Source organism: Gallinula chloropus (genome assembly GCF_964237585.1).
Source record: "Gallinula chloropus genome assembly, chromosome: 20".
NCBI classification, from domain to species: domain Eukaryota; kingdom Metazoa; phylum Chordata; class Aves; order Gruiformes; family Rallidae; genus Gallinula; species Gallinula chloropus.
Genome location: NC_140105.1, coordinates 4,601,803 through 4,622,348, shown reverse-complemented (window position 1 = coordinate 4,622,348; position 20,546 = coordinate 4,601,803). Strand labels below are relative to the sequence as shown.

General features: G+C 60.2%; 1 protein-coding gene across 1 annotated transcript; it reads left to right on the top strand.

Annotated features, from left to right (window-relative positions):
* Positions 1 to 5,159: 5,159 nt before the first annotated feature.
* On the top strand, positions 5,160 to 18,594 carry XYLT2 (xylosyltransferase 2; the record flags this gene model as incomplete). Its single annotated transcript, XM_084273579.1, has 11 exons — positions 5,160 to 5,294; positions 11,341 to 11,812; positions 12,277 to 12,452; positions 12,728 to 12,930; positions 13,343 to 13,423; positions 13,579 to 13,795; positions 14,191 to 14,367; positions 15,238 to 15,500; positions 15,614 to 15,809; positions 16,245 to 16,578; positions 16,915 to 18,594. The coding sequence occupies 11 exons, from the start codon at positions 5,160 to 5,162 to the stop codon at positions 17,235 to 17,237; spliced, it is 2,577 nt and encodes an 858-aa protein (XP_084129705.1). The 3' UTR covers positions 17,238 to 18,594.
* Positions 18,595 to 20,546: the final 1,952 nt, after the last annotated feature.

Here is a 20,546-nt window from a genome sequence, read left to right as displayed (position 1 = left end):
TTCACCCCTATACCAATGGTGCTGGGAATAAAAAAAACCACTCAGTAGCACAGGCAAGAGACTGGCCAGGCAGGGTGGGGAAGAGCCTGGCAGTGGGTGAGGGTGGGCTGGGGGGTGGTGGGTGAACTGCCTGGCTCTGTCCACCCAGTGCCCGCTCTGCTTATCCCTTTTGGCTGCATTATTCACGTGGGCTGAAGCTCCGAGCCCCAGCCTGACTTGTTTTCATGCTGATGCCAGGCAGCGCTGGCAGCTCCTGAGAAGAGTGACAGGGAGAAATGTTGTATCCAAACACCTTGGTTACAGCCAGATATAACCTGGATGAGGTGCCTTAGGGTCTCGGTGCAAAGGAGACAACAGAGGTGCTCCCATCCCTCCTGCATGGGAAGTGGCTCCCCCACCCCCCCCCCCCCCATTCTCCCAGAGCCCCCAGGGACCTTTGCTTCTGCTCTCCCCCCTCCACCACCCCCAAGCCCCCCGGGCTGGGAGCACACAGGTGGGCTGGCTCATGACCCTGCTCACCCTCTTCTCTGCTGATAACTTACTCTCTGACCCCAGTAAACAGGTCTGGTGTGAAGTGCTGCTCTGTTAGCAGCGAGCAGCCAAGCATGCAATAGAACCTAACCCTGTGTCTGGCTGCACTTGCACAGCGATTTTTCCACCCTAAAGGGTTCATTGCACTTCTTTAAGGGACCCACTTCTTTAAGGGCAGCGACTCTGGACTCTGCTGCTCCAGTGTGAACCCTCAGCCCCACCCCACGGTGCTCCCCACGGGACATCCCACGGGCTGTGTGTTAGGGAATGCTTTTTCCCTCTGCATGCTGGTACCCTCCTCCATACATATTCCCTCAGCTCCTGCCCAGCGCCGGTCAATTCATCCATCCATCCCCCAATAAACCAGCTCAAGGGGTGGGCATCTATTGGTGAGGCTGTAGAGTGTATTTTCCAGACTTCATTTGGAGAGAATTTTGTTAACTTTGTTAAGTGCTGCAAAGCTTTGTTTGGTATTTTTGTACTTATTTTGTTCAAGAAGCCGTGGGGAGCATCCCTGTTCTGTCAAAACCAGACAGCTGGAAGTAAATGTCTCTGGGTGACAGTTGTGGTTGTTCCTATGTAAGTTTATATTCCTGTGTAAAGTAAAATTCCTCCTGTGTTTGGTTGGGTGCTGGGATCCATCCTTTCCCACCCTGCATGGGGCTGGGCACCAGAGGAGGGAGCACACAGGGAACAAATTGGTGGCAGCACAGACAAACATCACTTGATGATGAGCATCCAGATGGATTCCAGCCACTGCTGGGAAAACAGGGAAAGCAAACCCACCCACACACACCCACACGGACCAACTTCTGCCACAAACTTCATGTGGAACAGGGGGAAAAGAAAGGGGAAAAAAATCCCATATTGCTCCTCCTGCTCCAACGTTTATTACTAGAGATGATAGGAATCAGGAGGAGGAATCAGTTGGGGGGTTTTTTAGGTAACAGGGTCCCTTCGTGCCGTATCTGGAGGTAGTTTTCAGGCTTTAAAAAAAGGAACTAAATGGTTTCCTCAAATTAACCCCCTGCCAGGGTGCTGAGGCAGAAATAGCTGCCAGCTGCATGATGTGGCCATGCAAAGGGCACAGGGTACGGGTCCCTTGGGGTGTGCAGCACCTTCCGCACGAGCCGTTTTAAGCACTGAAGCTGATGACTTTCAGGCTTCCTTGGGTAACTTCAGGAGCACAAGAAATGTGCCTTTTCTCCAGAAATGACAGAAATGACACCTGGCAGTGAAACCTTCGTGCTTTCGGCACTGGAAGAGCTGACCCACGATGGAAAAGGGGCTGGGAGCAGAAAACCTGAGCTCTTCCACACATGTGGTCCCATGCAAGTGGTTTTGCCCAAAGAGAGGAGATTTCCCATGCCACAGGACTCCGGGCACTGTAGCTCAGAGCAGCTGGGCTGGTGTCAAGGATGGGGGTACCGATTTGCTTTGTGAGGGCAGCTCTGCCCCAAAAATCATGACCTGCAGGACTCAGCTCAAAGTGGTTTTGCCCTTTACATGACCAAGCCACGTGTTTTCCTGCCTGAAGCTCACCTTTGTGTTGGAGCAAGCAGTGCTGAGGGAGCAGTGCTGGGGCAGAGCTCACCCCGTGCTCGTCCCATCCCCAGCACTGGGATGCGATGGGTGCACGGGGCTGTCTCCCAAGCAGGCTGGCTGCTTGCTGCCTGCATGGAGGTCCCCCTTCATGCATGGTGAGCCTTTTCCTGCTGGCATGGAGATGCTGAGGAGGTCCTGCCACTCTTGGCCTTTACAGGCATGGACTAAACTGCACCTGTACAAGGGGGAAGCCCTGTCTGGAGCTCAGCAGGCTGCACAGAGCCCTCCTGCAGCCCGGGGAGTCCTGAGTTATCTAAACTGCTTGCCCTTAAAACCCTTAGGGCCCACAAGCATTCCTTGCCCTGTATCTGCAGAATCTCCCCAGGAAATGACAGAGCTGCCAGAGTTGCTATCATCACCCCCACACTGCTTCCGATTTCCCCTGCTGAAACAATTCCACCCCCCCACCCTCCCCGGCTCCCCAGCAGCTGTTAGAGGGGGTGAGGTTGGCTGGCAGAGCCGTGGCTTTGGTGGTGATGGTCTGCCCCTGCCATACCTTCATTGCAGGTGCTCCCTGCCATCTGGGCAGTTCTTGCTTTGACCATTGTACAGGAATAGGATGGTTTGGGCTGGAAGAGACCTTTAAATCTCATCTAGACCAACCTCCTGCAATGAGCAGGGACATATTCAGCTAGATCAGGTCTATCAGGGACCTGTCCAATCCAATTGTGGATGTCTCCAGGGATGGGGCATGTACCACCTCCCTGGGCAACCTGTGCTGGTGTTTCCCCAGCCTTATTGTAAAAAAACCTTCCTTTTATCTGGTCTAAATCTATACTCTCTGAATTTAAAACTGTTCCAGTGGTCCTGGGGCAGCAGCAAACTTGGTACTCACCCCTGGGCTCCCAAAAAGTCTCCTCTGTCAGGGCAGGGGGGCAGTACCTGTTGCTGCTGAGAGCTTCCTGAGCAGCATTGCACCCAGCAAGGGCACCAGACCCTGTACCCAGCCCCACACCTGGCTGCAGGGGAACCAGGGAACTCAGCACCTGCGGCTGGAGCAGAGCAGACTCTTCCACGGGAAGCACCCAGCACCTCCACACGCGTGGATGTGCCTCCATGCACACATGGACACACGCCTGTGCACACCCCCTACGTTCACAGGCATGTGCCCAGGCACCAGTTCACACACAGCCCTATACCCCAGGGCACGTGTGGGAACATGCTCACATACACACCCCTGCGCACACACAGGTGTGGACACAAACACCCCGAAACAGGTGCATGCACACACCCCCAGGCAGCCCTGCACACCCCGGTCCCTGTGAGCGTGTACGTGGCACATCGACCCGCAGCCGTGCACAGCAGTGTGCACACACGTGTGGACACCCAGTGGGCACAGGCACACACTGCAGCACACCCCGCTCACACGCACAGCCCCGCACGCACAGGCACACGCGTGCCCCGGTGTGCACGTCTAGGGCCATGTGCACACCCCGCCGCTCACAAGCACAGGCACACCCAAGGCCACACGTGCACACCCGGCGCGCTCCAAAGCCTGTGTAAGAGTATGCACACACACACAGAGGCGTACACCTACCTGCATGGGTATGCTCATGGAATCATGGAATCATGGAATGGTCTGGGTTGGGAGGGACCCCAAGGGTCACGGAGCTCCAACCCCCCTGCCACAGGCAGGGACACCAACCTCCAGGCCTGGAGCTACACAAGGCTGCCCAGGGCTCCAGCCAACCTGGCCCTGAACACCCCCAGGGATGGGGAATCCACCCCCTCTCTGGGCAGCCACGTGCGTGTGTGTGCACATGTCCATGCATGCACGTGCACCTGCACGCTGGGGATGTTGGGGTGTGCTTGAGTGTGTCTGTGGTTGGGAGTGATGATGATCTCAGTGAGATCATGGACTTGATCTCCAAGGTCTTTTCCAACCTTGTGATTCCATGAGCCACCCAGAGGGATCTTGACAGGCTGGAAAGATGGGCCCGGGTGAACCTAATGAGGTGCAACACTCAAAGTGTGAGGGCTGGCCTTTGGGCCAGAGGAATCCCAGACATATTTACAGACTGGGAGAAGAGCTCCTGGAGAGCAGCCCTGCTGAGAAGGACCTGGGGGTTCTGGTGGATGAGAAACTTAACATGAGCCAGCAGTGGCTCTTGCAGCTTGGAAGAGCAATGGGATCCTGGGCTCCATCAGCAGAGGGGTGGCAGCAGGGACAGGGAGGGGATTGTCCCTCTCTGCTCTGCCCTCATGAGGCCCCAGCTGGAGTCCTGTGTCCAGAGCTGGGGCCCAACACAAGATGTGGGACTGCTGGAGAGGGGTCAGAGGAGCCACGGAGATGATCAGAGGGCTGGAGCACCTCCCCTGTGGAGAGAGGCTGAGGGAGCTGGGCTGGGTCAGCCTGGAGAAGAGAAGGCTGTGGGGGGACCTCATTGCAGCCTCCCAGTCCCTGAAGGGAGCGGAGAAACAGGAGGGGAATCAGCTTTTGAAAAGGATAGACAATGGCAGGACAAGGGGGATGGAGTGAAGCTGAAGGAGGGAAGGGTTAGATTGGATATTAGGGGGAAGTTCTTTGCAGAGAGAGTGGTGAGGGGCTGGAACAGGCTGCCCAGAGAGGGGGTGGGTGCCCTGTCCCTGGGGGTGTTCAGGGCCAGGCTGGATGGGGCCCTGGGCAACCTTGTGTAGCTCCAGGCCTGGAGGTTGGTGTCCCTGCCTGTGGCAGGGGGGTCGGAGCTCTGTGACCCTCGGGGTCCCTTCCCGCCCAGCCCGCTCTGTGCCTCCGCGGTTGGCTCTGTGCCCACACACGCAGGATCACGCGCACCCCCCGGGACACGCACCCGCAGGGACTCACACCCAGCCCAGCCCGATGCCCGCACCCGGGGGCACACCCTCCCGCCATCACCCCCCATAATCCCAACCGGGACCCGGGCCCCGCTCCTCCCCTCCCTCCCTCCCTCCCCGTTCCCGCCCCCTCACCCCCCCCGCCCCCCCCCCGCGGGCCCCGGCGGCGCGTGCGCGCGGGAGGCGCGCGCCGGCGCAGCCCGCCCTGCCGCGGCGGAGCCGCCGTGACGATGGTGGCCAGCGGGCGGGCGCGGAAGCTGGCGCGGCGGTACCGGCTGGCGGTGGCCACGGCCCTCGCCATCCTCCTGCTCCAGGGGCTCGTCCTCTGGACCTCCGCCGGCCTCGACGAGGAAGGACCGGCCGAGGTGCGCCGCGGGGGAAGGCCGGGCCGCCGGCTCGGGGCCTGCCGAGGGGGGCGGTGAGGGGCGGGGTGAGGGGGGAAGGGGAGCGGTGAGGGGGCTGGGGGGGGTGCAGGGAATGGAGGGGATGCTGAGGGGGCTTGGGGGGGGGGATGAGGAGGCTGGAAGGATGCAGGGACTCGGGGTGGTGAGGGGGCTGGGGGGATGAGGCGGCTGGGAGGCGGTGAGGGGCCTTGGGGGATACAGGCGCTGGGGAGGTACAGGGACTGGGGGCGATGGTGAGGGGGGTGGAAGGATACAGGGACTGGGGGGGGCGTGGGGGCTGGGGATGGTGAGGGGGCTGGGGATGGTGAGGGGGCTGCAAGGATACAGGGACTGAGGGGGGGCGTGGGGGCTGGGGATGGTGAGGGGGCTGGGGATGGTGAGGGGGCTGGAAGGATACAGGGACTGGGGGGGGCATGGGGGCTGGGGATGGTGAGGGGGCTGGAAGGATACAGGGACTGGGGGGGCATGGGGGCTGGGGATGGTGAGGGGGCTGGAAGGATATGGGGGCTGGGGATGGTGAGGGGGCCGGGGGGTACAGGGGCTGAGGCGGTACAAGTACTGGGGGGCATTTGGGGGGATGAGGGGGCTGGGGTGTGTTCAGTGGGCTTGGGGGTTACAGTGACTGCAGGGGGATTACAGGGAGTGGGGAGCGGTGAGGGGCTTGAGGTGGGCGTGGGGGGTCATAGGAGGGGGCTGGGAGGGGTGTCTTTAGGGGGAGGAGGCCCTTGGGGTGAGGGTCATTGCTGGGGATGGCATCTGTGGGGGGGCTGGTGTGTCCCCTAGTACTGGAGCTGGGAGGGGATGTGAAAGGGGTGCCCTCCCCCCAGGGTGTCTGTGTGGGGCTGGTCAGGCCCTGTCCCAGGCTGGGGCCCTGGGGCTGGAGCCCCTCAGGTGGCTGTGGGGTGGGCAGTGGGCTGTAGCCTGTGAGGGGGCTCCAGCTGCAGCAGAGTGGGGTCATGGCACCTGAGAAAGGGGCTGTGTGGCCCAGGGGGTGTCAGCTGGCATGGGGTGGGGGGCATGGGAAGCTCGATGGGTGTCTTGTGCTTCTCTGATATTTGGGGGTCGTTGTGGGACGCTGGGGTCAGGGCCACTCAAGCCAGAGAGTATGAAAACATCAGTAACTAAGAGAGCTGGGGAGAGCGTGCTCCGGACAGGGAGTTTGTGGCATCTCCTGCTTAGCTGGCCTGGTCAGGGATATCCCTGTGGAGTGTGAGGGCACAAGGTCCTTTTGCAGTCACTGGTTGTCTTTATACCCAAACACTCTGCTGAGGCCAAAGGTGTCACCTCTTTATGTGTGGGGAAACTGAGGCAGGGGATGGTAAAGGTGTTTGTCCAAGGTCATGCATGGAGCAGGTGTTGAGGAGGACCCAGGCCTCTGGAGAGCACTAGAACACTGCTTCTGACTTCTAACAAAGCTGTTGGCCTCTGGGTTGATTATTTGAATGTATTTATTTGTTGTGAGCTGCCCAGCCTGTGCCCAGGCCCACTGCACCTGGGTGAGCCAGTGGCTGAAGCTGGTTTCTCCAAGAGCACTGGGGAAGGTCTGAGAGTCTCTGCGTGGTGAAGACTTGCTTGGTGAACATCTGTGTGGCATCAAAGCCCCTCACCTTGGGCAGGACTCTGGTGCTCCAGAAGCTGTGGAGACCCTCTGTGGGCTGCCGACAAGCCCTGGGGTGATGGTGAAGCCAGGTTTGGCAGAAGGAGGGCAGCACGTGGCAAGAGCTGGGGCTGTGCAGGCGTGGGGTGAGCATGGTAGCTGGGACAGAGCCAGTGGCTGTGAGGTGGGGAATCTCTAGAGGGGTGAGTATTTCCCCATCCCATCATGGGGTGCCTCCCTGGTGTGGACGATGACCCTGCCTGTGGCCAGCAGGTCTTTTCACAGGGCTAGGAAGTTTTCTGTGAGAGCAAAGAGGTGAGAAGGGGAATTGGGCAGCCCCTTGCAGGGGGGAAGGTCTCCAAGGCAGATTAATTTCCAGCCCCAGGCCTCATGTAGGGTGTTGGGAATGGCCATGAGCACTCTCATGTGCTGCCATATATCCAAACAGAACCAGGGAATAAATGCAGCAAGGAGAGGGGCCATGGAGTTGCTTGCTATTTGGAGGCACTGGGATTGTGAGAGCAGAGCAACCTGGCAGCCAAGAGTGGCTGGCTGCCCCTGTCCCATGACCTTGAGCACATCCCTTTACCTGCCCTGGCTTCCCCTTCCCTCTCTGCGCTGTCCCACGTTGCTGCTCTCTGCTTTTCTCTTCCCTTGCCCTGCCTGGTTTTAGTGGGTCTTTCCCAAAACCTGGCTGAGCAGCTGACAGGTTTATCCATGGGTTCCATCGTCTGGAAGGGGAATGGTCCAACACCAGCAGCCCCAACTCCAGGGCTTGGGAACAGACAAACCACTTCAGGTGGTTGCAAGGGCAATCCTGAACTTTATGGGACAGCCCAAACCCATTAGCAAGCTGGGAGAAGTCCAGTTAACCTTTTAATTCTCATGAAATGGTGAAGCTCTTGTGTTCTGTGCCCCCCTGCAGCTTCTGATTTTGGCCAGACCTGGAGGAGCCACCGTTTCCCAGGGGTATTTCTGGTAAAGCTGGAGGAACCCTCCCAGGGGAGCCTGACCTTGCAGGCACGGGAGGATTTGGGGAACCTTGGGATCTCTTAATCACTTGAGTAAATGGCTCCTTCCCACTAATGTACAGAGCTCTCACCCAGCTTGTCCCCAACCACGAGCCCTCTGTGGCTCACTGGAGGGAGCTAAAGGGAGACTTTAGTCCTGCAAAGGCTACAGAGTGTCTGGAGCTGGGTGATCTCACTTTCCCCTCCAGACCAGAGCCTTTGGCTGGGGCATCTGCAGCACTTGGAGGCTGTACTGCAGCCCTGTGCTCCAGGCTGGCAGCTGCCTGCACTGCCTGGGTATCCTGAAAGGGCCTCTCTGATCTCTGTTGGTGGCAGCTCCTTTTTCTGTCCTGCTCAGCTCTTCAAAGCTTTCTGGTTTCCTTTTCTTCCCTTCTTAGGGAAGAGCTTCCCCTGCCTGGCAGGCTCCATCCCCTGAGCTGAGCAGACCCTGAAGAAGGCTCTCTGCCCTTCCCTGGAGCAGGTTGTGAACCCAGCCCATCCCAGCAGCACTCACCTCTGCAAAGGGCTGCAGCCACGTGCGAGCCAGAGTGCTCCTTGAGAAGGCTGTGCTGCTTGGATCATGTCATTTCTCTTTGGAAGCCCAGGGTTGGGGTTCTCCAGGCTCCCTTTACTCCCTGAGCAGATGCTTCCTGGCCTGCAGGCCAGCAGAGGTTGGATCAGTGTCTACCACTGAGTTTCCTACCTCCAGGAGTCCGAATTACCTTGTTCCCCTGGGCTCAAACACCACAATCCTTGTCCAGACTGACTGATTGGAGAGGACATTCCCCTTGGTGCCTAACCCTTTGCTGACAGCATCCACGCTCTAGACAGCACAAGCCTGTCTGTGCACAAAGGTGGGACCCATGGGTGCTTCACCCTGAGGGGACAGAACATCCTGCCACTGTCATGGTGGCACCAGCAGCTCCTGAGCAAGCATGAGAGCTTCCCAGGGTGCTTTGTCTGTGGTGGAGCTGGCACCAGGAGTGTGCAAACCACAGTGTCCTCGTGGGCAGAGAGGAAGATCTGTCAGCTGGGAGAAGTGTTCCAGCCCAGTCACATCTCTTCCCCCTGCTTCATCTCCTGTCTTCCTCCTTCCAGGCAGGAGGTGGCACCTGTCTGGGGCCTGTGTGTTGCTGTCCTCCATGTGCTGCAGCTGCCAGAGAAGCTTCCTATGAAACATCTTTTCTTGCACCTCTGCTAGGAGTCCCTGATTTTTATTTCTCCCCCCAAAAAGCTTGTTTTTAGGGCTCTGTCTCCAGCCATTTTCACTGTGAGGTTTAAAGCTCTGCTGCTGCCCTTAGCAATCGAGTGTCCAGGTTGCTCTGGTGACTTGGGAGCATTTTGGCACTGATTTTGCCTGATGAATGCTCCTGTGTGGCAGACACCAGAGTCAGACAGTCAGAGGGGGAGTCCTGCAGGACCCCAGATGCTGTTAGCCCTGCTCCTTGCAGTGGCAGAACTTTGGACCTGTGCTGGGGTTAGGGTGCAGGTAAATACCCTGCCCACAGCCCGTGGCACTGTCGGACTGGTGGTGTCACTTCAGGGGAGGCAGGACAGGAGAAGTGACCTTCAGCTGGTGCCTGGAGTCATCTGAGTGTGCTGGAAGGAGAGGGGTGGGGAGGGAAAATCCTGTGCACGAGTCCTAAATACAGCAGAGCAACGTGGCCAGAGCCATTCCCTGCCCGTCTGGGGTGGAGGGATCATTCTGCTGTGGTGCAGTAATTAGAAGCCATTGGGTTAGTTAACTGCCAGCTCTGGAAAGGCTGGTGATGCTTCCAACAGCATCCCTACTGAGGAAAGCAGCTGGGTGTGCCTGTGAGCTGGAAGCAGGGCTCCTTTTTTTGGGGTGGGGGGGTGAGCAGCACCGTTGACCCAAGATGGGGAGCAGAGCAGGGAGCAGAGCCAGCAGGTCTCTTCCACGGGCTCAGACCCATCCCGGCAGGAAGAGATTTGCTTGTTGCCTCCTGTGATGCTGGGCAGAGAAGGCAGGTTTATAACTGGAACAGATGGTCCTGCCTGGTGACTAATGAAGGGCTTGCTGCCTGTCTCGGGCCGCCTGTGACGCCTGTCTGGGAGGAAGGGGCTCAGCTGATCCACGCCAGCCCCTCGGAAGTCAGATGGTGTCTTGGCCCCTTCCTGGCTAGCCATGGTTTGCAGGCTGTGCCACCGAAACGTGGGTCCTGCAGGGACACTGGAGCAGGCAGACCGTGCCGGATGCTTTCCAGCCTTTGCACAGTGTGGTTTCTCCTGGCTGCGACCTTGCCAGCAGCTACGCCCACAGCAGGGCTTGTGCAGGGGGTTGTTTTGGTCCCTCTGTCCTTGTGAGGCCTCTGCCTGTCCTCGGAAGATGCTGCTGCCCAGGAATAGCCCCTGGTGTGCCTTGCTGCCTCCTGTGGTGCCTGGCACAGAGGCTGGATGGGCAGGGTTTTGGGGTGCTGTGAGACAGCCCTGGGAGGCCTGGCTGGGGCAGGCAGCTGCTTTGATGCCTGTTGGCTGGGAGCACCTGTGATGGGCTGGGGACACCCGTGGGCACCACGGGCTGGGAAAGTTCTTTCCCACAAGCGTGGCTCTTGCAGGCATCCAAACTTCCCAGCTCTCTGCTCTCCCCAAGGCTGGCTGGTTTCTGCTCATCAGCCAGCCTGGCAGAGGTAACGAAGTGTAATTAACTGCTCCCTTTACACATCCGCTTGGCTCGGCAGGAGGGTTTGTTAAAGGGATTTCTAGAGAAGCTGGCAATTGCAGTGCCTGCTTCAGCCCAGTGCAGGGAACTGGGGCCTTGGGAAAGGAGTGTGAGCAGGACCTTGTTCAGTGCCTCTCCAGTGCTTTCAGCCCCAGAGAGCACAGTGGTGGGGCCCCAGCTCCCAGGTGGGTGTGCTGGGCTTGGGCTCACAGCATGATCTTGGCAGGGAGGACCCCATACGTCTGCCTCCTGGTAAAATAACCACTGCCAGCCAGAGCAGCCCTAGGCTTGTCTCCACTGTCTGGGGGTGCCTGTGCTCATGCAGGACCCCAGAGGGTGGCTGGTGCAGACACAATCAACCTTGGCCAGTTGGTCTCGCAGAGAGCAAGACCCTCTTTGTGTCTCTGGGTGCTGTGATGGCAGGGTCTGCAAATTGGGGTCTCCCTTGCTGCCATATGGGGGGCTGTCCCCATGAGGATGGTGTAGAGCTGTGCAGGGAGGTGCTGTGGGATCTCAAGTGGCGGAGGGGTAGTGTCCTGTCCTCGGCTGCAGTGTCTGCTCCTGGATCACCTGCTGTTTTGTAGCACTGAGCAACACGGGGACAGAGGGAGCATTGAGCTCTGGGAACAGGGGATTCCCTGGGGGATATGTTGGCAGAGCTGGGGGGGGAGCAGGCCTGAGTTAACGCTGTCTGTCCTCTCCTCTGCATCCACCTCTCAGGAGCGGCAGAAAAAGGCCAGGCTGCCTGAGAGCAGCGACGGCTCCAAGGACACGGACAGCTCTGCCGGGCGCCGGGGCAGCGCCAGCCGGAGGCACGGGCGATGGCGGGGACGGCCGGACAGCCCCGGGGCGCTGGTGTCCAAGGTGGTGAGAGCCGTCACGGCGAGGCACAAGCCAGGACGGAGGCTGCCGGCAGCACCGGACTCTTCCAGCCGGAGGAACCTGACGGAGCTGCGCGGGGAGGCCCAGCTCTCCATCTTCCAGCAGGGCGACACGGGCAGCGTGGAGGGGGCTCCCCAGCCCACCGAGAACAGCTTCACCCCCAAGTGTGAGATCACAGGCAAAGACGCCCTCTCGGCGCTGGCTCGTGCCAGCAGCAAGCAGTGCCAACAGGAGATCGCCAACGTGGTGTGCCTGCACCGGGCTGGCAGCCTCATGCCCCAGGCTGTGCCTCGCCACTGCCAGCTCTCGGGTGAGCCCCTGCGCACCGGGAATATCCCATCCAGGCACAGGAGCCACCTTCCTTATGTCACCAAACTGTCCCATCTGGCAAAAAGCAGCCTCAGTCTGTCACCGATTCCCAGATTACTGCTGTCGCTGTAATCCAATCAAAGCTGCGCCAGCCTCCTTGAGATGGGCTGTTCATCCCAACCTGCAATGCCTGCAGAAGTCAGAGCCAGGCCCAGCTGCATCTCCTGTTTCGAGGGACCAAAGGAGGGCACCCCCTCCTCTCCCAAAGCAGCCCTGGAGATTTAACTCAAAGGGCTGTGTGTATCACCGTGCCCTGGCACTGCAGCGTGATGCAGTGTGCCCCAGGCTGAGCTCTTACCTGCTGTCATCCCCTGCCTTACTTGGGTCTCCCTGGTTTATCAGGAGCTCTGGGGTGGTGGGTGCCAAAGCCGGGGGTGGCTGACAGCCCTTTCCTTCCCTGCACAGGCAAAGTCAGCCCTGTCATCCAGTGGGATGAGAGTCGGCTGCAGCAGGCACCCCCCAGCAAGCCTGTGCGCATCGCCTACATGCTGGTTGTGCACGGCAGGGCCATTCGCCAGCTAAAGCGGCTCATCAAGGCAGTGTATCACCAGCAGCACTTCTTCTACATCCATGTCGACAAGGTATGTGGCAGGGCTGAGGTGAAGGGATGCTGACGGTGCCCAGATCAGTCACTGGGACAGGGTGCAGAGCTGCAGCTTGGGTGGAGGAAGGGGCTGGGTAGGATTTGCCCTCATTGCCACCCTTATTTCTGCAACCTTGGGGAAGCAGAATTTATTCCCCCTGTCCAGAGCAGCCTTGTCTTGCTGTCCTCCTCCCTGTGGAGGCTGCTGTGAGGGCTGGGCAGGGCCCTGGGAAGACAAGCTGCCTGCTGATGGTGAGCCATGTTCCCTGGCAGCGCTCCAACTACCTCCATCATGAGGCAGTGGAGCTGGCCCGACACTACCCCAACATCCGCGTGACGCCCTGGCGCATGGTGACCATCTGGGGAGGTGCCAGCCTGCTGAAGATGTACCTGCGTAGCATGAAGGACTTGCTGGAACTGGCTGAGTGGCCCTGGGACTTCTTCATCAACCTCAGTGCCACTGACTACCCCACAAGGTGAGGACCAGGTCGGAGAGGATGTTGGAGATGTTTAGGCTGCACGATGCTGCAGCAGCCTTGAGGGGTGCAGGGAGAAGGAGTGAGCTGAGGGAAGATGGGGCTGGAGATTTCCCCCATGTGCTGGCAGTGATGCTCCAGGGCCAGGCTGGTCCCATCTCTGCAGAGGAGCCCAGCCAATACCTTGAAGGCTGTTTTCTCCTGTGGTTTGGGTGTTGCAGGTGAATGGGCATGTGAGGCGCCAGACTGCAGAGAGGCTGCGTCTGTGGCTCCCCAGCCATGGGACCAGACTTTGAGTCAGCACCCACCAAGCAGCTCTAGGCTCCTTGTGTCTCATGGCTCTTGCAGCATAAATGTTTACTGGGCTACTTCACTCCAGGGGCCATTAATACTTGGCTAATTTGTATCTCAGGACAAACGAGGAGCTGGTGATGTTCCTGTCCAAATACCGAGATAAGAACTTCCTCAAGTCCCATGGCAGAGACAACGCCAGGTAATCCCAGCTCGGGGCAGAGCTGAGCTGGAGTAACAGAAAAAAGAGGGATTTCAGGAAAGAACTGAAGCAGTTGGGGTAGGGGGACAATGTTCTGGCTACAGTTGCACCCAGCAAAGTGGATGACTGCCCTAACCCCTCATCCCTGCACCCAGGTTTATCAAGAAGCAGGGCCTGGACCGCCTGTTCCATGAGTGTGACTCCCACATGTGGCGGCTGGGCGAGCGCCACATCCCCGAGGGCATCGTGGTGGACGGGGGCTCCGACTGGTTCTCGCTGACACGCAGCTTCGTGGAGTACGTGGTCTACACCGAGGACCAGCTGGTGTCCCAGCTGCGCCAGTTCTACACCTACACGCTGCTGCCAGCCGAGGTGGGTGCTGGCTGTGGGGCAGGGGCTGGGTCTTCTTCCCACTGTCCCGCTCCATCCCTGCCTGCGAAGGGCACGGGTGGTTCTGTGCAGGCAGCTTTGTGCCTCCCCTTTGTCCAGACCCAGGTTGAAAAGAGAGGAGCAGATAGGCCAAGGGTCTTGTTTATACCCAGCCCTGCTTTAGGTCCAGGTGTCCCTCTGGGCTCAATAAGAACTGATGGGGAGGGCACAACCTGGTCCCTTACATGTTGCCCTGTGCTGGGGACCAGGATAGGTGTCTGTTTGGGAGCTATCGAAACCTGTCCTGTTCCTTGGTGGAGGTTGTGTGTGGGGGGGATCTCCTTTAACCACCCATCCTCCATCCCCCCTGGGTCTCCTGTCCCACCTCTGCCCTGCAGTCCTTCTTCCACACGGTCCTGGAGAACAGTCACGCCTGCGAGACGCTGGTCGATAACAACCTCCGAGTGACCAACTGGAACCGGAAGCTGGGCTGTAAGTGCCAATATAAACACATAGTCGACTGGTGCGGGTGCTCCCCAAATGACTTCAAACCCCAGGACTTCCTCCGGCTACAGGTGAAAAAGATCCTCCTTTCTCCTCCTGCTCTCTCCCCTCCTCCCTGTCTCTCTCTTCTCTGAGTCCCGCTGTGGGTGCACCCATGGGTGCTGTGCACGCCCCCACAAGCCTCACCCCAGCCTGAAAGGGGCAGGAGTGGGGCTGGCTCCCCAGCTGCCGTGGGGCTCGGCACAGACATGTCTGTGAACGCCCAGGCGGTGTGGTTACACTGACTGTTCTGCCCAGCAGCCAGGCTTTTGCTTGCAATGCTGCTCCTCTTCCCAGACTCTCCCATTTTCCTGCTCTTTCCCTGCGGACCTGTTGGGCAAACACCTCGTCAGTGAAACCACTCCAGAGCACTGTCCTCTTCAGCAGGACATAATGCCCTATGACAAACCTGCCTTTCATTCTCTTGAGTGTGAAGGGCCAAACACCAAACGAGAGAGGTTTGGAGGAGATGCACCCAGCCCTGAAAAGAGAACCTGGCAGGGTTTTCAGGCAGTCCTGGGCTTGATCCTGCAAGCTGTGCCACGTGGCTGGGGCTCCGCAGTGGCTCTGCGGGGTGGGGGCCCATCTGAATAGAGATTACAGGGAAGGAGCTGGATGACACATATGGCTGCTGCTGAGCACGGAAAGGGGGAGGCAGTGGGAGAGCTGGGAACCCATCTGCATTACCAGTAACTGCACTGTGTGCTCCCACTGATCCTACCATAGAGGATCCCACGTAGAGGCTGGCTGTGCTTTGCTGCTCTTTAGCCTGTGCTGTCAAAGGGGGCGGGATGGATCCCAGCATGTTTCTTCCTGGTCTGTCTGTTTCCCAGCTGCCCTGCTGAGGTGGGAGGGCAGAGGGGCTGCAGTCAACGCTGTTAGAAATCCCTGTGCTCTTCCAGCAACTGTCCAGACCGACCTTCTTCGCCCGCAAGTTTGAGTCGACGGTGAATCAGGAGGTGCTGGAGATCCTGGACACCCACCTGTATGGCAGCTACCCCCCCAACACCCCAGCCCTGAAGGCATACTGGGAGAACGTCTACGACCGTGTCGATGGGCTCAGTGGCCTCAGCGATGTCACCCTCACCTTCTACACAGCCTTCTCCAGGCTGGGACTCCACAAAGCCGCGTCCATGCCAGCAGCAAAGGCTGACAAGCTCTGCAGGTGGGGTATTGGCTGCGGGCTGGAGCCAGGCTCCGAGGGGTGGCCTGTGTCTCCTGCTGGGAGGATGCTGATACTCAGATATGGAACCTCTCCATCTGTCTGTCTCTCTCCAGATTTGAGCCACAGGGCTTCCCTTCCAGTGTGCACTTATATTTCTATGACGACCGTTTCCAGGGTTACCTGGTGATGCAGGAAGTGCAGAATTTGGCAACTGGGCGGGCAGAGTCCCTGGAGGTGTGGATGATGCCCCAAGGAGCTCTGAAGCTGGCAGGTCATGGAGGACAGGCAAATCGCTTACAAAACCTTGAGGTAAATGTGGAAAGGTTGCATCACTGCACCCACTTCCCTCCACAGCTTTCCCACAATGAGTTGCACTTTCTCTTTTCCTCCACCCACACGCTGTGGGGACAGGGAGCATGTCATATCTGACCTCAGCCTTTGGTCTGAGCATTTGTGTGTGGAGCATGACAGTGAGCTGTCATGTAAGGGAAAGCCTGAAAGGGATCTTCTGGAGGAAGCTGAAGCTGTGGTGCCTGGTGCTTGCAGCTGCAGGGGACACAGGCACAGTTGGCACTGGCATGGTGCAGGCAGGAGGGCAGCAGAAGGGGGGTGTGTGTGTGTGTGTGTGTTGCTTTGTGCTCCAAAGCTTGTGCCTTCCCTGGTTTGGTGAGGTGAAATGCACAGCCTGAGCCTATAGCATCTCAGTGCCCAGCATCCCGCTGCTCATGCCTCTTGTCCCTTCAGGTGGGCACAGAGTGGGACCCCAAGGAAAGGCTCTTCCGGAATTTTGGAGGCTTGATGGGGCCTTTTGATGAGCCAGTGGCCATGCAGAAGTGGTCCCGGGGCCCCAACCTGACCGCCACGGTGGTTTGGATCGACCCCACTTACGTCATCGCCGCCTCCTACGACATCACGGTGGATGCCGAGGCAGAGTTCACCCAGTACAAGCCCCCCCTCAACCGGCCCCTGCGCCCTGGTGTCTGGACAATCCGCCTGCTCCAGTTCTGGGAGCCCCTGGGGGAGAACCAGTTCCTGGTGGTGCCCCAAACCTTCAACCGCAAGCAGCCTCTCAGGAAAGGTGAGAGGAGGTTGGGGGTGGATGGAGGGGGTCTCCTTGCGGGCACTCTGAGTCGCTTCCCCCTGGTGCTGGCCTCTCTGGGCTGCAGGTGGTGGCAGGGCAGGAGCTGTCCTTCCCCCCTGGTGTCCCCTTGTGCCCTCAGACCAGCCCAGGACAGCTGCTGAGGGCTGGTTTGTAGCTCAGATCCATTGCTCTGCCCTGCAGCTGCACCCCTCTCCTTGGGCTGGGACTGTGAAGGGCCGGGATGCTGAGCCCTACAGGGAGGGAGGCGTTAGGAGGGGCAGGGTGCTGGAATGTTGCTGTGCTGCTGATCCTTTCTCTCTCTCTCCTGCCCAGATGACAGTGGCTGGCTGCACGGTGGGCCCCCCCGCAATGAGTACATGGAGCAGAGCTTCCAGGGCTTGGGGGGGATCCTCAACCTGCCGCGCTCCGAGGAGGCGGAGGAGGACGCGGTGCGGAAGGCGCAGCTGACGGGCAAGGCGCTGGAGGACTGGGCGGATGGTGCCATCAGCACCTTCTGGTCTGTGGCAGGTGTCTGCATCGGCAGCCCGTCTGCCTGCACCTCCCTGGAGACCTGCAGCAAGACCTCCTGGAGCTCCCTCTCCCCGGACCCCAAATCAGAACTGGGGCCCGTCAAACCTGACGGGCGGCTGAGGTAGCAGGAGCAGCCAGGGGGGCGGCCTTGGGAGCGAGGAGCGTCCTCCATCACTGGAGATGGGGGGGGGGGTCTCCAGACTGCATCACCCTGCGTGATTTGCACCGTAGGCACTTAAGGAAGAGAGAATGGGGACCTCTGGGCTGAGGAAAACCTTCTCCTGTGGGTATTTTGAGCGGAGGGGGAGGTGTGAGGTCAGTTTTGCCCACCTCCCCCAGGAATGGGCACTTGTTGGCCGGGGACAGTGTGCTCATCACTGCGGAGACACAGACACAGCTGGGAGGAGCTGCGTGCTTGTTACTCCAGGCCTCGGAGCCTCGGGGAGGGCTGATGGAGGAGGGGAGGCTGGTGGTGGGGCAGGCTCTGGACTGGTTCAGCCCTGCCTGGCTGCCCCTGGGAGGGCTGGCGAGGGCCTGGGCGCAGGCAGGAGCAGCGTGGGTCGAAGCCTGCCATGTGCACGGAGCTGCTGCTGGCCCGGGGCTTGCATCTCATCCCCTCCACCCCTGCCCTTTAGTTTGTATTTTTATAAATAGCTATATAGAAATATATACGATGCAAAGTGCAATAGAGACAAGGCCCTGTCTTGGCTGGGACAGCCTTGTGTCTCCATCTCCCCTCAGACTGTAACATAACTCGTTCTCTAGGGTGTCCTGGTGCTACAGGACAGGGTGCTGGGTTGTTTACGTTGTTTTTTTTTTATCATTACTGTTGTTTTTTTTAAATTACTGTTGTTTTTTTATTATTATTTTGCTGTTTCCCCATTTCCTTCTGGGTGCTGCTGGGGAGCTGCACGCCGTGCTGCCCCTCGGGCAGGGTTGTGGCGTGCTGCTGGCCCTCTGAGGCCACTGCCTGACTGTGCCAAAGGGCTGGAGCTGTGTTACAGTGAGCAGAGGAGCTCTTGGTTCATGGTTTGAGCTGCTCTAGAACGTGCCGCCTCCATCTCCACTTCAGCAAAGGGACATCCCAGTCCCCTGCCAAAACACCACGGTGCAGTGTGCCCTGGGGGGCTGCCCTGTGCCACGGCCCCTGGGCTCAGCCTTTTCTTTTACTCCCGGGTGGGCAGAAGCCCTCGGGATTTGCTGTGCTTCCCTGGCCAAAAAGCAGAGAGGTTTAAGGGTGCTGGTGCTGCGGGAGGCGCGATGTAAAGCAGAGGGGATGGAGACCTTGGGGTGTGAGGGCAGGTACCTGCTGGCCCCCTGCTTCCCCCCTGCCTGCTCTCTCACAGGGCAGGCTGGAGTTTGGGAGGGGTGTAGGGTGAGGGGCCGTGCAGGGCCTGGCCCTGCTGCAGGACGCCAAAACTGTGTCAGAAGTATTATGTAAAGTTGTCTTAAATATGCAACATCACCACAAATATATCTATATCTCTACGGTGCTGTGTGTCGGGTTTCTGCAGCCTGTGCTGGGTGGGGAGGGGGGTGAGGGGAGCTCTGCTGGCTTTGGAGGGGCTTTGCCTCTGTCTGCCAGCTGGGTGAGGGTGTAAATTGGTCCTGGGCACCAGGACGGGGGCTGTTAGAGCAGGAGTGGGTTTGTTCCTCGGTGCTGGGTGTCTTCCCCGCGGCTCAGCCCGGGTTAGGAGCCCTCTCTTCCCCCGCTGAGCAGCGGGAGCTGCCCGGTGCGTTTCCGTGCAGAGACCGGCCCCGGCAGCGGTGCACTGCGGGTACCGCCGGTGCGATTACTTGACGTTTACACGGCAATTACGTTAACGTGTTAATTAGCTACCGAACGGGCACCTCCCGCTGCCTGCAGGGCCCGGGCAGAGGGCGGCGCTGGGGCTGCTCCCTGCCCCGAGCCCGGGCAGCGCCGTGCGGGGTAACCCCGGCACGGGCCTGCGGCAGCCGCGGGGGAGCTGGGCGCGTCTCCGCCGGGTACCGCGTGTCTCCAGCGGGGAGAGGCCGGGAGCCCGTCCCCCGTCTCCCTTCCCTCCCTCCCTCCCGGTCCCGGGCCGCGCTCGCCACGCATCCCGCCGCGCGCCGCGTCGCCACGGCAACCGCCGGCACCGCCTTCCATCCGGAGGCCAATGAAAGCCGGCGAGGGGCGGTGCGACAGCCAATGGGGGCCGGCGGGGCGGGGCTGCTCCCGGTGCAGCGGAGGCCGCCCCTCCCGGTCCGGCCCCGCCCCGGCCGCTGTGGCGCGGGCAGCGGGCAGGGGCTGCCGGCGGCGGGCGGCGGGATGGCGCACTCCGGAGAGGCCTCGGCGCACACGGCAGCCGCCGGCGCGTCCATGGACAGCAACGTGCTGGCCATCATCATCGCCGCGAGTGAGTGGGGGGCGGCGGGGCCGGCGGGGGCGGCCGCCGAGCGGCATCAGCCGCCGCTGTCGCCTCCCGAGGCGGCTTCGGGCTGTGCTGGCCATACGGACTCCCTGCATCCCGGGGGCAGCCCGGGGAAGCGGTCACTGCAGCTCCCGGTCCCTCCCCGGGTCTCGTCTGGCTCACGGGGCTGGGCGCACGGGCGGCGGGGTGAGGTTGGCGGTGCCGGGGGGGCTCTGCCGAGCAGAACGTGGGCTGGGTGGGAGCCGCGGGTGCCCGGCACAGGGCGGTGGCGAACCGACACCCTGCCGCGATGCGGAGTGTGAGCCGAGAGCTCCGGGCAGCGGGGCCCGGGGGTGCCGGGGCTGTCGTCTGTGCGGGGGCCGGTCCGTGCTGCAGGGGTCTGTCCGGGACGGGGCTGAGCCTTTCTGGCCCCGCCGCTGGTCCCTGATCTCGTGGGCAGCGGGAGGTGTGGGCACGGTGGGGCTTTTGGCATCCTCGGGACGGTCAGCGGGCAACCCCGGTTTCTCTGGGGCTTTTCCATGCCGCTCTGTGCTGAGGCACCCGGGGGTGAAGCGGGGAGGCGGCAGGGAAGCCCACGGGCCCGCTGGGTCACCGGCTCATTTGCCTCTTCTCCTCCTCCCCCCTGGCAGCCGTGTCCACTTCCGTGTTCATCGTGGCGATCCTCATCCTGCTGCTGCTCCTGTACCACCGGGACCCCATGTGCTGCCAGTTCCTCTGCTCCTGCCGCTTCTTCCAGACCCCCAGCCAGTATGTGAGTGTCTTCCCTCTCCTCCTCCTCCTGCCTGCGAGTCCCTGGCTGCCCCCCCAGCTCTGTTCCCTTGCGCTGGGGTCTGTGAGGGGGGCTCACCGGGTTCCCCTCCTGCAGCCTGGCTGGGCTCACTGATGGATGATCTTTCAAGGTCCCTTCCAACCCCTAACATTATGTGATTCTGTGACATGAGACCTCTGAGCAAAGCCAAGCTCTGCCTCCTCCTTGCTCCCGCTCTACCCAGATCCATCTACCTGACCCTGCCTGGCTGGGGGTAATACCTGCAAGGCTTG